The sequence below is a fragment of the Thermobia domestica genome, chromosome 18 (assembly GCF_964235325.1).
Source record: "Thermobia domestica chromosome 18, izTheDome1.hap1.1, whole genome shotgun sequence".
In the NCBI taxonomy this organism is placed as follows: domain Eukaryota; kingdom Metazoa; phylum Arthropoda; class Insecta; order Zygentoma; family Lepismatidae; genus Thermobia; species Thermobia domestica.
In genome coordinates this window covers 73185661-73202261 of record NC_137471.1, presented here as the reverse complement: position 1 = coordinate 73202261, position 16601 = coordinate 73185661, and the positions used below count along the sequence as shown (strand labels likewise).

General features: G+C 41.1%; 1 protein-coding gene across 1 annotated transcript in view; it reads right to left on the bottom strand.

Annotated features, from left to right (window-relative positions):
* Positions 1 to 16601, bottom strand: part of Ac76E (adenylate cyclase type 2 Ac76E) — a gene marked incomplete in the record, with an annotated part of 460518 nt that overhangs the window by 176802 nt on the left and 267115 nt on the right. The window contains 2 exon segments of the mRNA XM_081745497.1: positions 9846 to 10015; positions 14357 to 14491. Of these exon segments, the coding sequence (XP_081601623.1) occupies positions 9846 to 10015; positions 14357 to 14491 (305 nt within the window).

The following is a 16601-nucleotide window of genomic DNA, read 5'->3' as shown; positions in this document are numbered from 1 at the left end:
GTGGCTTCAGTACACAATAACAAAAATCTCTCAGGTGCTCAAAAGTTGCAGTACCTCAAAACATCCTTGAAAGGGGAACCAGCACAACTCCTTCAAGCGATGCAAACCACGGACAGCAACTACAAAGAGGCGTGGGACATTTTAAACGCACGTTATCACAATAAGAGGGAAATAGTGAACGCGACAATTAAACGCTTAGTGACGCAACCCGTAATACAACAAGAATCGCCAGCCGCCCTACGCAAGTTAATTGATACCACAATGGAGTGCACGCGGTCCCTCAAGGTGCTCAAGCAACCAGTCGAACACTGGGATGTTATCTTGGTTTATCATATCACAGATAAACTGGACAGTGAAAGTCGTAGACAGTGGGAACTTTCATTGAAAACAAATGAACAGCCATCATTTGAGCAGCTCGCAGAGTTCCTCGACAACAGAGCCCGCGCGCTCGCAGTGTCTGCCGGCGGGAAATCACGCGTCGCCGGAAGTAGTGAGCAGGTGAAGAATCGCGACAAAAAACAAACTTCCTTCCATGTTACCACCAGTGAACGTGGTCAAACATTATGTGACGTATGCAGTGCAATCCACCCCCTCTACAAATGTGCGGAGTTCACAAAACTCAAAGTGTCGGATCGTGTCAGCCTAGTGAAAGAGAAAAAACTGTGTTTTAATTGTCTTCGGAAATCGTGTAGAAAGGATACGTGCGCATCTAGTACGTGTCGCAAGTGCGCTAAAAAACATCATACTCTCTTGCACTACGAGAGAGCTGAGTCACCAGTGCGTGAATCAAATATCACGGCCCATGTTGCAGCGGACGCAAGTGTACCACAGGTGTTACTATGTACTGCCATCGTGAAAGTAAGAGGAAATAATGGTGTGTATTACCCCTTCAGAGCGATGCTAGATTGCGCGAGTGAATCTAGTTTTGTCACCGAGAACTGTGTACAAAAGCTGGGTCTCAAGAAAAAGAAATCCAGTATTGTGATTTCCGGGATTACAGGAGCAGGAGTAGCGACAGCGAGTGCAATGGTGGACTTAGAGATTCAGTCATTCGGGGGAACAAGTGAAACTTTTGAAACTCGTGCTGTGGTAGTTCAGAAAGTTACATCTGATCTACCCAAACAAAAGTGTCCTAGTGCTACAAACTGGTCTCATTTAGAGGGCCTAAGATTAGCAGATCCCACTTTCAACGTAGTGGGCCCCATTGACATTTTGTTGGGAGCGGACGTGTTTCCATCACTTATGTTGAGCGGGAAGTGTATGGGGCCACCCGGGACGCCTGTCGCATTAGAAACTAGTCTCGGCTGGGTGCTATCTGGCAATATAGGTCCGACAAGTGGGAAGCTAACTGTGACGTCACATCGAGTTTCCTGCGAGATCGATGAAGCTCTTCGCCAGTTTTGGGAGTTAGAAGAGCTCCCACTTACAAAACACCTGTCCAAAGAAGAAAGGAGCTGTGAAGAACACTTCGTAGCTACACACCACTGTGACGAGCACGGAAGTTATGTGGTGAGACTACCTTTCAGGGGTAACACAGCCCCATTAGGCAGATCACGTGAAATCACAGTGAAGAGGCTATCTAGCGAACCGGAAGTGCTCCAGGCTGTTCCTCCCCATATGCGTGAAATTGACCTACAATTCAACTTTGACACCGATAACAACATCAAGACCCTCGGAGTACAGTGGTCACCTGTTAGCGACGAGTTTGGGTTCAACGTAGTGCCTCCCTCTCCCCCAGAAGTGTGGACAAAACGAAAAGTGTTGTCAGAGATTGCCAAGATTTTCGATCCCCTTGGCCTTCTCTCCCCAGTAACCATCAGGGCCAAGATGATGTTACAATCATTGTGGAAGGAAAGCCTCGGTTGGGACGACCCCCTCCCCTTTGAAACAAGTGCAGCTTGGCGAGAGTACTGCGATGAGTTGTTTGTGCTCCGTGAAGTGAAAGTCGAACGATGCATTGTGCCCTTTGACGCCGTCAGCTGTCAATTAAAAGGCTTCTCTGATGCTAGTGAGCGGGCCTATTCTGCAGTCGCCTATTTACGAGCAGAACGTCTTAACGGTCGTGTCGACGTGAGACTCTTCGCTGCAAAAACCAAAGTTGCTCCAATCAAAACAGTTTCCCTACCCCGATTGGAACTGTGCGCCGCATTGTTGCTGGCCAAATTGTTAACAACAGTTGCAAGTGCCATCAATGTAAACGTCCAGGATACAAGGGCTTTCACTGACTCCACTGTTGTGTTGGCCTGGTTAGCCCAGTCACCTGACAAGTGGAAAACTTTCGTTTCAAATCGGGTAGCGAAAATACAAGGAATTTTGCCTTCGTCACAATGGTCACATACCAAGAGTGAAGATAATGCAGCTGATTGTGCGTCAAGGGGGTTAAAGCCCAGCGAGCTCTTAGAACATCCCCTGTGGTGGAGCGGTCCAGAGTGGTTGCGCGAAGCAATGTTGCCAGAGCCTCCATATCCTCTCGCTGACTTTACTACAGAAGTGGAAGAAAAGAAAAAATGTATCACCGTTATGTGTGTGCAGTCTGAAAATGACATTGTGAACCGTTTCTCCTCCCTAGTGAGATTGAAGCGTGTAGTGGGTTGGTGTCGCAGGTTTGTTTACAACTGCAGGAATCCGGTGCAGAAACGCCAGGGGGCACTTACATCGAAAGAAATGGAAGAGAGCCTTTTGTGTTTGGTAAAGGAGGTGCAGAAAAGAGAATTTCACACCGAAATCCAGTGCTTAGTGGATGAAGAGCCCATTCCCAATAAGAATAATATTTTATGCTTGTCTCCCTTCATTGACGAAAATGGCATCTTGCGTGTGGGGGGGAGATTACAAAACGCCGACATTTCTGTGGATAGAAAGCATCCCGTGCTGTTGCCCAATAAGCATAAATTAACGGAACTTCTGATCAATCACGAGCATTTAAACACTTTCCACGGTGGCCCTCAATTAGTGTTATCTACGCTACGGCAACATTTCTGGATTGTGGGTGCGAGAAATCTAGTGAGGAAGATAATCCGGAAGTGTGTAAAATGTTGTCGGTTTGAAGGAAGAACAGAGACGCAACTAATGGGTTCCCTGCCCCCCTCTCGCGTAAACCCAAGCCGATGCTTTTCCCACACAGGTGTGGATTATGCAGGGCCGGTGCTACTCAAAGTCAGCCGGGGGCGCAGCCGTTTGAGGTTTAAGGCATACATCTGTCTTTTTGTGTGTTTTCCACTAAGGCTATACACCTAGAATTAGTAGCGGATGCAAGCACTACTTCCTTTCTCGCTGCCCTAAGGCGTTTTGTGGCTCGTCGGGGTGTACCTAGTGACATCTACAGGGATTGTGGGCGTAACTTTGTAGGAGCTAGCAAAGAGCTAAAGGAATTGTTAAGAGTGAGTGTTCACACGGCCAAAAATGAAGAAACTGCTGTCTATCTCAGCAAACAAGGAATATCTTGGCATTTTAACCCCCCGTCCGCACCTCATTTTGGTGGGATTTGGGAAGCAAATATACGTAGAGTAAAGCATCATTTCAAGCGCATCGTGGGAGAGGTGGCGTTAAGCTTTGAGGAAATGTATACCACGCTAGTTCAAATTGAAGCAATTCTGAACTCCCGCCCCCTCACTCCTCTCTCGGATGACCCCAACGATCTGGCCGCTCTTACACCTGCTCATTTCCTTGTGGGAGAATCATTACTTTCTGTCCCGGATAAGGATTTCACTTCATCCCAGCTTTCTCATCTGAAAAGGTGGCAATTGGTGCAGCAGTTGTCGCAGCATTTTTGGCGCCGTTGGTCCCAAGAATATTTGTGCAGTCTCCAGTCAAGAACGAAGTGGCGGAAAAACCGAGACAATATCAAGATTGGTGACATGGTTATTTTGAAGGAATCCCATCTGCCTCCCCAGCAATGGAGATTAGGGCGTGTTCAGTGCATATTTCCAGGAAATGATGGCTTAGTGTGAGCAGTTACTGTAAAGACTGCCTTCGGGGAGTTGAAGCGCCCCATTGCGAAGCTGGTTCCATTGCCTTTCAACCCTTCAAAGTAAAGTGAAGTCATGCGAAACGCTACAACCTCGCTCAAGCAGGTCTTATCATTGCATATGAATATTTGTCTTGTGTGTGTGTGTTTTTTTTTTAAAGAATTATTATGCATTGTTATTATTTTTCTCGCTTTTAGTGTATTTCTTGTGTGAATCTCGATCATTCATTGTGTGCGTGTGTTATTTGAAACTAGAGCGTTTCAAGGTGGGGGCTATGTTCGGGCCATTCTGCCCTCTGTTTGTTTCATAAAAATAAGAAGAAAAAGGAGGCTTATGTTTTTTTCCGTGTTTGAGCCTATTGTGAGCATTTCCAAAACTTGGAACAAATTATATGTTTTATGTAGTGTCAGTTTTGTTGTAGAGATGTCTCTGCAGGTCAATATGATTTCTATTTGTAGTATCTTACTCTGGCGGTCTCTTGTCTTTCTTTTCAAAAATACCGTTAGGCCGCCTCCCGCATCTTTTTGTCAGTGTTGTGTTGTGCTTTCCTGCAAAAGCCTCGTGTGCGGGATCTTCAGTGTTTGTGTGTAGTATTTGCTTATTCTAATACTTATTGATTCCATCAACTATACAAATTTATACAGTCCAAAATTCCAGATTCAAAATAAATTGTTATTGTTTTCAGTAACTCATTATCTGTTTAATTAAATGCGCAAAACAATAAACTATTGTTTGGTCGGCGTATACAATTTTGAATAAACTTTTGCTTTTGTGACGTATAGGACGAAATATATGCTAAAAATTACCTCTATGAACTATGTAATTTCTGAGGTTTTTGAAGTTCGTTTTCAGATTACTCCCCCATCCCATCTGGTAACACTGCGCGACTCTCGCACGGCTGTCTTATGCTGCAATACTATGAATTTGGATGGAACCAACTGACCACAGTACCAACTGATATTTCTGCATAGTGTACCCATCGAAATAACGAAGTGGTAAAAATGCACCTTAAATTCATATATCCCGACATTCCTTCATCGATGGCCCCAGTTCCATACAGCCTCCAGTATTCTTTTCCCTCTTCCCCCGAGAAATCAAATAGCTCTGTAGAACATGACTCGTCAGACACTGATGATAAAGATACGAGATATGTGGACTACGCGTGTGATTCTCCGCCAACAGAAAAGTACTATCGAAATCAGGAAGAACTTAACTATTTGATCAGAGATCTTGGTCTCACTAAAACCAATGGTGAATATTAAACTTTAAGACTGAAACAGTGGAATCTAGTAGGCGAGTCTGTAAATGTATTGTTTCAGAAGTCATGTAACAAGCCTTTTTCGCGTATTTTCACGATGAAAGATGGGCTGTGCGGCAGCAGTAACAATGTCAAGTTGTTCTGTAACAATGTCAATTGGTATCTTCTGTAGCCATCATGAATGGCGGCTTTTTATTGATAGCACTATGCAACAAAATTTAACTTTTGTTTTGTCCTTGGGATGATACTGTAATTTCCCAATTTAGAGTATCCGAATATAATGGAAATTAGCTTTTATATACTTCAAACTTTGGTTTTGTAGTCAATACGCTCGATTATTGTCTTTCTAACCTGTTTAAATTCCTGCATTTCACAGGAATTTTAGTTAAATAGCTACTACCTCAACACTATTCATCCGTTAATCATGGTTCATACGCCTTTCTCTTTATAATAAAACAAACTTTCAAATTGTACCACGCATACGCATACATGGTGTATCCTAAAAAGGAAAATTCGGGATTTTCGGAAAATTTTCTTGTAGAAAATAAAGAGGCCTTCTGGAGTGACCCCTCTACATAGGTACCCGAAAGAACTCTACCTTAGATAATACTTATGCTCTATAAGTAATTCCTCTACAAAGTTCCATTGCAATATATTTAATAGGTATGAAGAAAATATATTGTAATTCTTGTTCAAAATATAAAATTTATTAACCAAATAGAAAATTAAAAAGATATAAATTTTAAACAGCAGAATGAAACAAATTTTCTTTACACATGTATTGTACAGGGCGCTTTTCAAAGAGATTGGACCATTTAGACTTCATTTTCAGTGAGATGTGCGTTTTCTACATTGACGTTTATATGGTACGTCATGAATCATGGATCAGATATAATCCCCCCATCATGTTTTCATTGTACTGTCCCTGATACCGGCGTTCGAAGTTTAAAATATCCTGAAATGGAAGACTCCCATGGTGCTCGGAATACGCTCCCATGTTTTCCTTAAATATTTCCAGATGTAAATGCAGAGCATGAATTTTGAGTGATATCCTGCAACCCGTTTTACCATAACTTTCTACCAGATTGTCGACTCCGCATAATTTTCTGCTTTATGATTGCCAAGGAATCCTTGAATCACCGCCACACAACTTTTCCAAGGATCCCTTTCAATTTCGGTGAGTACCTGAGGAAATACTTCACACTGAACAATCTTTTTTACTTGTGGACCTGTGAAAACTCCGGCTGTTATCTTTGCATTTGACAGTTGGAGGAACATGTCTTTTAAATATGTGAATGCTGCGGACTCATTATTAAGAGTTTTAACAAACTGTTTAATTAACTTTGACTTGATTTGCAGTAGGTGCATTAGTACCTATTGAGGGTCTGCCAGTGGCTCAAATTTCACGTTTTCCTCTTCCACCAAAAGCTCTGTCCATCTTCCAGTAATGTGCACCAGTGTCTATTATTCCAGAGGCAAAGGTAGTATGAGAACTTTGTAAAACCACCTTGAAGACCCATTAGGATTGCGATAACTTTAAAGTCTCCTATAACCTCCTATTGATACTTTTCATAACACAGGACCTGTAATAGGATCTTCATACTATTGTATTTCTCCTTGAGATGTACAGAGTGAGCCAAGAGAATAGACAGACACTTGTTTCCTTTGGAGAAGCACTGCTTTCAAACTCTTAGAGGAACTATAATCCTCGCTCTTGCTGATATTGTAGTCATTCCAATTGATGAAGTAGTTCTCCGCAGCTGTTGCGAAGCTTCCTGGCCTGCAAATGAAACCAAACTAATGTTGACGGTTAAATTTCGTATCCGGCCAAATCTGCCAGGGGCGATGAATGAATTATTATATTCAGTTGATGGTAATACCTGGACGATGGCCTGGACTTCCTTCACGAGCTACTTCTGCTGCGACGAACTCTCAAGTTCCAAGTCCAGAACGGCCTGGAGAGGTTCTAGCCTCCAATGGTGGTAATCTTCTCACCTCACTTTTCCACGACCAAATTCACAATCCACCTCGAGGAGTGTGCTCCAAGAGTTTTGTTAGGAGAGGACAATGGCGTCTTAGATCATTCAACCAGAAGGCTCGTGCAATGCAAAGGAATGTGGCGTGATGGTAGAAGAAATAATAGTCTGTCGTTCATTTGCTAAATAATAGTCTGTCGTTCATTTGCTAATTTTACAATGAAATGAATGTAATGATTTTACAAATACTTGTCTAACAATGTAATTATAGTTGTAATAAAATGTTCCTTGAGGTTGAATTAATGAATGAAATGACATTTGGAAAAGACTTTAAAATGATTCGATTTTTACAGTAATTTAAAGAGTCCAATGAGTTTATAGTCATAATAACTTTATAGTAATTTCTTAATATTCCGTAGTACTGCACAAGAGTAGATGGTGCATTACAGACTTCATTGCTTTGTATGTAGATTCGTGAAAAGCCTTTATCCATATTTGCCTACAGGTATTTATTTCCTCCGGTTAAACTGGAATACAGATCATTATCCGGGTTTTATCCAACGTTTTATACACACACTAAAGATTGAACAAGCGAACACACGTAACACAGAAAGTAAGTGTTAGCCACTTAACTATGGAGGACGCAGCCCATAATAATTCCCCCGTCAATAATAAAGTGAAAAAGTAAATAATAAAAAAGAGCAAACGATAGGCAAACTACTTATACACTTAATTTCGAGACAAGATCGAGAAGGTCCTCGAGACCAAGATAAATATTTGTTGATCGAGGAGAGGCAGACTGAGATAACGATTTTCGACTCGAGATGAAACCGCTATTTGTCAACCAAGACCAGCCAGATTGCATAGTCTTGTCTCATATCGATACCATCCCTATCCTTACGTATTCGTGGACCACCAAATAGGAAACAGTGACTTTAAAAAATTGAACAAAGTACAGGAGATGTAATGAGGTCCGTATCCAGAGGGGTCTAGCCACCCCACATTTTGGCTGGCCCCCCTAAAATTTTCACGGTAGACTGGCAAATAAACTATAATGTGGTTGCATCGGCCCCCTCTAACTTCAGCCGGGCCTCCCTACATTTTTGGGCTGGCTACAGGTTTGGATGTATCCGTAATGCAAACCATAGCATCATTGTGTTTAACAGACAAGTTACTTCGATTATATGCAATACATAAATTGCATCATAGATGGCGCAAAGTATTGACTTACTTAGGATGTAATGTTCCATATCGTTGAGAGTGACTGAAAAAAAGGTAAATTCACAAGAAATGAAGCATTAGTGTTACTAACTTGAAACACTTAAAAGAAGAGTTTTCATAAGAAAAAGTAAATACTGAATATTGAGATATTAAAATTTCCATTACTTGCTGATTCAATTTCTTGGTTTAACTTCTAAACGCGCTTCAGCTACACATTAAAATATTATTTTAAATTTGTGTTATCGTTATTTATTACCAGTAAGCGACAATAGGATAGGAAATCAACGCACGTCGTAGTTCCGTGATTGAACCCTCAGTTTTGGTGACTGGAGCCTCTGATTCGATCCGACCTCGCACCAAGTGGGTTCTGTGGTGGACAAATGCCCGTAAGCATGAGATTTTCTCCCACTTTCCTTTAGTCCACCATTATCATTCTCGTCATCATCAACGTATTGCTTAGCCTAGGCATAATCGTAGGACAATAAATAAAAAAAGAGCTCATATCCCATAGCATTGTATTTGCCAGAAATTAGTTTGAAAAGAACAATGTCAACGGGAGCGCTAAAGGATATAATGTTAGCTAATCCTACTACGAATTCTGTTAATAAATACACAAAATATATCGGTTATTGTCTCACAGATGGTACAAAATATTTATTTATTTATGTATTTATTTACAATGTGATTTTGCGTCAAAATATTTATATTTACAATGTCGTTCAGATAGTGGTAACAAAAAAAGTCAACTCACAAGCAATGAAATAATTTCGTTTATTACAACGTGCTTAAAAGTAAAGATTTCCTCAGAAGTAAATGAGGTTCAAATGAGCGTAGTATGTCCGTGCCTTTGAATATTTTTCATTAGTATGATTAGTGGCATCGTGGAGTCCCTGGTTTAATACAATCCCACGCAAAATTGGCATGGAATTTTCTTGGAGTTCTTCCGTTTCCTTCCACCATTATCACCAGTACAAAATCACCTTCTCATTTAACGCGATGCATAATTGGAGGACATTAAACTTTAAAAAAGGTGGAGAAAGTACGATGATCACAGCAGAGCCGGAATAAGGGGGGCTTAGGAGTGTAGCCCCGGGCCTCCACTCTGATTAAACCCTCAGATGGCTGTCTAAAAAGAATCATAGAAGACACAATCATCACCACAAGATAAAATATGACCAAAAATATGAAACATATTTCCTTAAATTTCCTACTGTAGTTTCACAGAAATGTATTAGGCGAAGTGAGCAGGGGCCACATATTTTTTCTAGCCGCGGGCCTCCAGATAGGTTAATCCAACCCTGATCAGAGGATATATTCGAATTTGAGGTTTCAATGAACTTTTCATGATCTAAAAGTACAAAGTTTTTTTTTTTTTAATGTTCGCAAGTCTACTAGTACTACTATTACTAATAATAAAATACGTACCCATCATTGTATGAATTGTAGTAATGCCTGAAAATGTCTGCCTCCAGGTAGTTGTAAACCAAAAGATGGACTGCAGCGCTGATGACCATCAAGGACAATTTGAGAAGGAAGCCAACGCGCAGGAACACCGAGATAGCAGCCAATGAGAGGAAGGAACTGTAGAGATAAGACTGAAATGACATGTACCGTCAGTGTAGTGTGCTAAATGCTTACCAGTGAGTTACATCAAAACAACTATTTATACAATAATAATTTAGTCTATATATAGTACTCATTTAAAACAATAAAAAGTTGATTAACACAGGGCCGTGCCGTGGGGGGGGGGGCGAGCGGGACGACGGCCCGGGCGAAAAATTCGGGAGAAAAAAGGAAAAAGATAAGAAAAATTGCTTAGAATATATGTATGAGGGCGCCGTCGTATACTCTCGCCCCGGGCGCTGAGTTTCCACGGCACGGCCCTGGATTAACATAAAATACAGGTTTAGAAATTATATAACAAGGAACTACCACTCATGTTACACGCTTAAATGAATTTCTAATTGTATTTTGTAGAAGGTCCGTTCTACCTAGTTAATACTTCTAATTTTTAAGGAATTTGGCCTTTATCAACCAAAACTCCTCATATAGCCTAAATTTACTCTGTCCACCCGTGTCTCTATCCTTCTGGGATACAAAAATTCCTAATACAGCCTAAATTTGCTGTTTACGCGCGTCGTCTTCAATTTTTATGTAAATAAAGTGATCATATAAGGAGTGCTCCCTATGATTTTCTTTTTAATCATGCACATAGATTTTTTTTTAAAAAATTTCTTCAAGACACACACACACACATATATATATATATATATATATAGGGGCGGATGAAGACTTTTGGGGCCCTGGAGCCGACTCTTTCAAGGGGGCCCTATGTTACGAATAATTCCAGCGCATAAAATGTCTTTGCTGCCTTCCACAGCCTAATAGGTATGATCGAAACACCGAGAACTATGCTGTAATATTTTAATGTGCTCCAAGTTTACAGCAATTAGTTCAATTACATTCATTATTAACAGTTAAATGCTCATATACTGCAGTGTAACACACAAATGCCAAACACAAGGCAAATGGTCAACCTCGCAAAATAAGTATCGTGAAGACGCTGGTGGAAGAAGACTTAACTATAGTGACACTGCGAGCGTAGCGAGCGGGAAAAAATAGCATGGGTCTGAAGCCTATAATATAATAAGTCAATTGCTATATTTTAGTATTAAAGAAAAGGATTTTTGGGGGCCCACTGAGCCTGGGCTCCATTGGCTCCGCCCTTAATCCGCTCCTGTATATACACTATGTGATCAAAAGTATCCGGACACCCCCAAAACATACGTTTTTCATATTAGGTGCATTGCGCTGCCACCTACTGCCAGGTACTCATTATCAGCGACCTCAGTAGTCATTAGACATCTTGAGAAAGCAGAATGGGGCGCTACGCGGAACTGACGGACTTCGAACGTGGTCAGGTGATTGGGTGTGACTTGTGTCAGAAGCCTGTACGCGAGATTTCCACACTCCTAAACATCCCTAGGTCCACTGTGTCTGATGTGATAGTGAAGTGGAAACGTGAAGGGACACGTACAGCACAAAAGCGTACAGGCCGACCTCGTCTGTTGACTGACAGAGACTACCGACAGTTGAAGAGAGTCTTAAAGTGTAATAGGCAGATATCTATCCAGACCATCACATAGGAATTCCAAACTGCATCAGGATCCACTCCAAGTACTATGACAGTTAGGCGTGAGGTGAGATAGCTTGGATTTCATGGTCGAGCGGTTGCTCATAAGCCACACATCACGCAGGTAGATACCAAACGATGCCTCGCTTGGTGAAAGGTGCGTAAACATTGGACGATTGAACAATGGAAAGACGTTGTGTGGAGTGACGAATCACGGTACACAATGTGGCGATCCGATGGCAGGGTATGGGTATGGCGAATGTCCGGTGAATGTCATCTGTCAGCGTGTGTAATGCCAACAGTAAAATTCAGAGGTGGTGATGTTATGGTGTGGTCGTGTTTTTCTTGGAGGATGTTTACACCCCTTGTTGTTTTGCGTGGCACTCTTACAGCGCAGGCCTACATTGATGTTTTAAGCACATTCTTGCTTCCCACTGTTGATGAGCAATTCGGGGATGGCGATTGCATCTTTCAACACGATCGAGCACCTGTTCATACGGCACGGCCTGTGGCGGAGTGGTTGCATGACCATAACATCCCTGCAATAGACTGGCCTGCACAGAGTCCTGACTTGAATTTCTATAGAATACCTTTGGGATATTTTGGAACGCCGACTTCGTGCCAGGCCTCACCGACCTACATCGATACCTCTCCTCACTTCAGCACTCCGTGAAGAATGGGCTGCCCTTCCCCAAGAAACTTCCCAGCACTTGATTGAAAGTATGCCTGCAAGAGTGGAAGCTGTCATCAAGGCTAAGGGTGAGCCAACACCATATTGAATTCCAGCAGTGCCAATGGAGGGCGCCACGAACTTGTAAGTGATTTTCAGCCAGGTGTCCGGATACTTTTGATCACATAGTGTATATATACACTGTTTTATTTTATATTTAACTTTTTTTATCACCTTTTATTTTGTTTGTTATTTTTTAAAAAGAGATATGTTTTCTATCGAACTTGTGTATATTAACCTTTGTGTACTAGATAATCCCGCTTAAGTCAAGAGCAAACCTGCTTGCATTTTAAAAAAATCAAACAAGATATTTAACTTAAAATGTATTTGAATATGTAAAAGTAACTACAGAATATAATATTGGAATGTCGCTTCAGAAAAAATCACAATTCAATATTCACGTCGCATAATGAGTTATATTAAAGTTTGCAGATTTGATGGCACAGATGGACCATGGTAAGTTTAAAGACAAGCGACATAAAGTTGATGAACCGAACTCAGAGGCTCCCCGGCTTCAAAGCTGTGGAACACAGTCTCTGTTGCCAAGCCGAGCCTGTCTCTGACGAGCTCGGACACCAAAAAAACTAATCCTTATTCCTCAGACGATGGCGTATTTGCCCACCAAATTAGGTATACCTATACCTATATATATATATACAAAGTGACAGGCACTTGTAAACACATATTATAGGTGACAACACTCATTATCTCCTTGGTTGCAAGCCACTCAAATTAAAATATTATTGCATTTCTCCCGGCCATTCATCTTCAAAGTTCAGAGAGAACTACCACGGTCGATATGGCGACCGTTTCCCACAGGAAACGACAATGTCGGCGCACGGACATTACCATGGCGTCAGAATTTGTCCGTTCTGTCCAAGTTTCATTGACAAGGATCCTGGCAAGTCCATGCGGCATTCACTAGAGGGCAGCAGGTTCACAAGGAAACCTTATGGGGTGTGGTTTATGAGAACCTTCGCCACAAGTCGAGCTTGATGCGGAAAGGCAGTCCTTTATCCGAGAGAACCAAAGCGAACTGACTGAACACAGCCAAGCGCCTTCTGAACTAGCTAAAACATTCTAGGAGTCCAGAATGTTTTGGTTTTTCTCTGATGAGAAAAACTTTGTCCAGGACCAGAAAGTGAACCTTAAAAATAGTCGGTGACTATGTAAAAGCCACGACCAGGTTGTTACTGTCATGTACACAAAATCTTCAGCCTTAGTTATGATTCTGGGGATCGTAAGGAGTGAAGGCGACGAGATGCCTCGACATTTCTTTCGTCAAGATACCAGAATCAACGCCGTTGCTTACACTGAGATGTTGAACACGATTGTGAATTCTTAGATTACAGTTGTGGCGCGTGGAAGGCCGTGTTTTTCAGTAGGACTTCGTTCAATCACATACAACCCATACCATTCATTAGTGGCTGGCCGACAACTTTCATGACAATGTTACTCCCACCATGTGGTTCCCTAGCTCCCCAGATATTAACCCAATGTACTGTTACATGTTAGTCGAGGGGGATCCCAATAAGCATCCACACAACACCGTTGCTGCTCTCACGGCAGTTATTGTAGATTCAACGGCGAAGTTTTTCAAGACCTATCTCATTATTTCCTGTAGGCGGTTTTGGCAGCTTGTAGAGACTGTTATTACAGTTGACTTCAGTGTCATCGAGTAATATTGTCCATTGAGGATGACTACTTGTACAACTTATTAAAAGGTAATAAATGCTATGTCTCCAGTGTCCTTATTTCCCGCGGGAGTAGTTTTGTTCTCCGCTCCCTGTACATGAAACTATAAACTTCCGTATGCTTATCTCGGGTGCTAAAAATCATGTAAAAATCTAGTTTATGTCACTTACAATCTACTTCGCAAACTATCAACGATTTCATCTTTAACGTTTTTAATGAATTTTCGGTTTTGGGCACAAGAAAAGGATTTATCTGGATCTCGACTTTAAGAAAACTCATTTAGGGGGAAACAAAGTTATCACATATTTTAATTTGGTATCTCAGACGACATACCTATTATTTTTACAGACTACTAAGTCTATAGTAAGTAATACTTACCGGTAAATGTGCTGGTGGATCCTCCATGGAAACCAACTGCTCCGATTCGTTATAATTGTTATTGTTATCAACTGTATCAGACATTTTCGTTGCATCTGGCGTTACTTCTATTGGAAGTTCCGGTTCAACATCCAACTTTAAAAAGAAAATGTAAGAAAACAACATTAAAATGTAATTTTAGAATTAATATAATTTTTATAGACACAATCCTTATAGTATTGTCAATACAACCAAGTGAATCCTGGGATGGAACCTTTAAAATATAATCCTCAAGCAAATTTTTTCCTCAGTGCTTCATTGTTAATAAAGTGTGCTAAAATACGTCAAACAAATTATGGCGAAAATATTTAATATTTTTTCTCATTTTGTTGCAGGTGACAGGTGGTGATAATTGAGTCAAGAAATTTGTAGTAGACATTGCTACAGTATCCTGGTGACACACCAAAGGAAAGGATTTTCATTCTCATGACCTCACTTTACCACATGTTTTCTTATGAGGATATCTGAAGTCAGCTGCTTACTCAACCCAACCACATACTTTGGAAGAACTGCAAACCAACATTCAACGAATTGTGGACAACATTTCACACGCAACGCTCCATAGCATGTTCAAGAACACGATCAGGAGAGTGAACATGATTAAAGCAGTAGATTATGGTAATTTCCAACATTTTTCTAGTATCTCTATGGGCTACATGACTTTCTGAACACGCTGTGCTCACTGTATAATGGATTCACAGTTAAGTATGGAACTTCTAGGGTTTCCTTAATAACGCTGTGATACTAAATGTTTATAAAAGGAATCAATATATATAAATATATAAAACAAATAACTCAGTAATGTATCCTCGTCGCCAAAAGTGCCTTTACATCGCCGTGACGGGTATGTGACAGTGCAGTACATTAAAGAAGGGATGGTTGCATAAGAATTTGTGATTAATTTTGAAGAGTTTTTATTTTGACTAGGAAAATAAAGTAGGTATAGGGAGTAAAGACACAGATTTGAAGCATCAGTGCACTGTCATCTCTGAAAAGATTCGTATTATTGCCTTATATGTTAAGTTAAACACCACAACATCTGTCACTGATAGCGTAGATCATCTTACTTTTTAAAATTGCCTCTGTAGCCTACTTGTCCATACATTAATCTCCAGACATGATGTATAGAGAGGAGAAAGAAAGAGATACAACATCTGTAAGATTTATGTAATTCACTAAGGGACTATAGGAAACGACTAAGCTAATTACTGCTACTAGCGCTTTTTAATCTTCAGGGATTTACTACATGTTCGCAAAACATTATTCTAAGTCCTAAATCTGTGCGTGAATTATTTCATTCGCCTCACTGTAATTATTTTAGAATGGAAACTGATTACGCTGAACGTGAAAATGTTTCTCGTAAAGCAAGGGCCGTAATAAATGTGAATAAGGTTCTCATTATTATATAAAACACATAAGTATTTATTCCGTGTATAGAACAATATAATACAGTAACTAAGCAACATCATAATCACTAACGCCCGCAGGATTTTTTTCAACGGGTGGAGGGGAAGTCCGATATAGAATGTTTCGTTTTATTCCCTATATATATTAACAGTCATAACATTTATCATTGATAGCGTATATCGTCTTTCGCCACTGTAGCTTATTAGTCAGAACATTCATCTCCAGACATGATGTCGAGAGAATAGAAAGAAATAGATATGAACAGTGGTGTAACTAATTTTACTGCGCCCTGGATCGATCGATCATCGATTTACTCATACTCCCCCAGGACTTCTGCCACAGGTATTTCAGCTGCTGCGTTATATATATGGTTCCATGTTAGAAGGGCCAAACAAAAGGGCAAAGACAGAAAGACCCGAGTCAAAAGGGCCCTGCGTCAAATGGGCCCGGGTCGAGATGGCCCCCTCGCTACAAAAGGGCCCGAGTCAAAAGATCTCCGCAACAACAGGGCACGAGTCAAAAGACCCTGCGTCAAACGGGCTCGGATCAAAAGGGCCCGAATCAAAACGCCCCTCATAAAAAGGACCCGGGTCGAAAGGTCTCCGCAACAAAAGGGCCCGAGTCAAAAGGCCCCGAATCAAAACGACCCTCATAAAAAAGCCCGAGTCAAAAGGGACTCCGCTACAAAAGAGCCAGAGTCAAACGACCCTGCGTCAAAAGGGACCGAGTCAAAAGTGGCCGAATCAAAACGCCCCTCATAAAAAGAGTCATAGTCAAAAGGAGCCCACGAGAAAAGGAT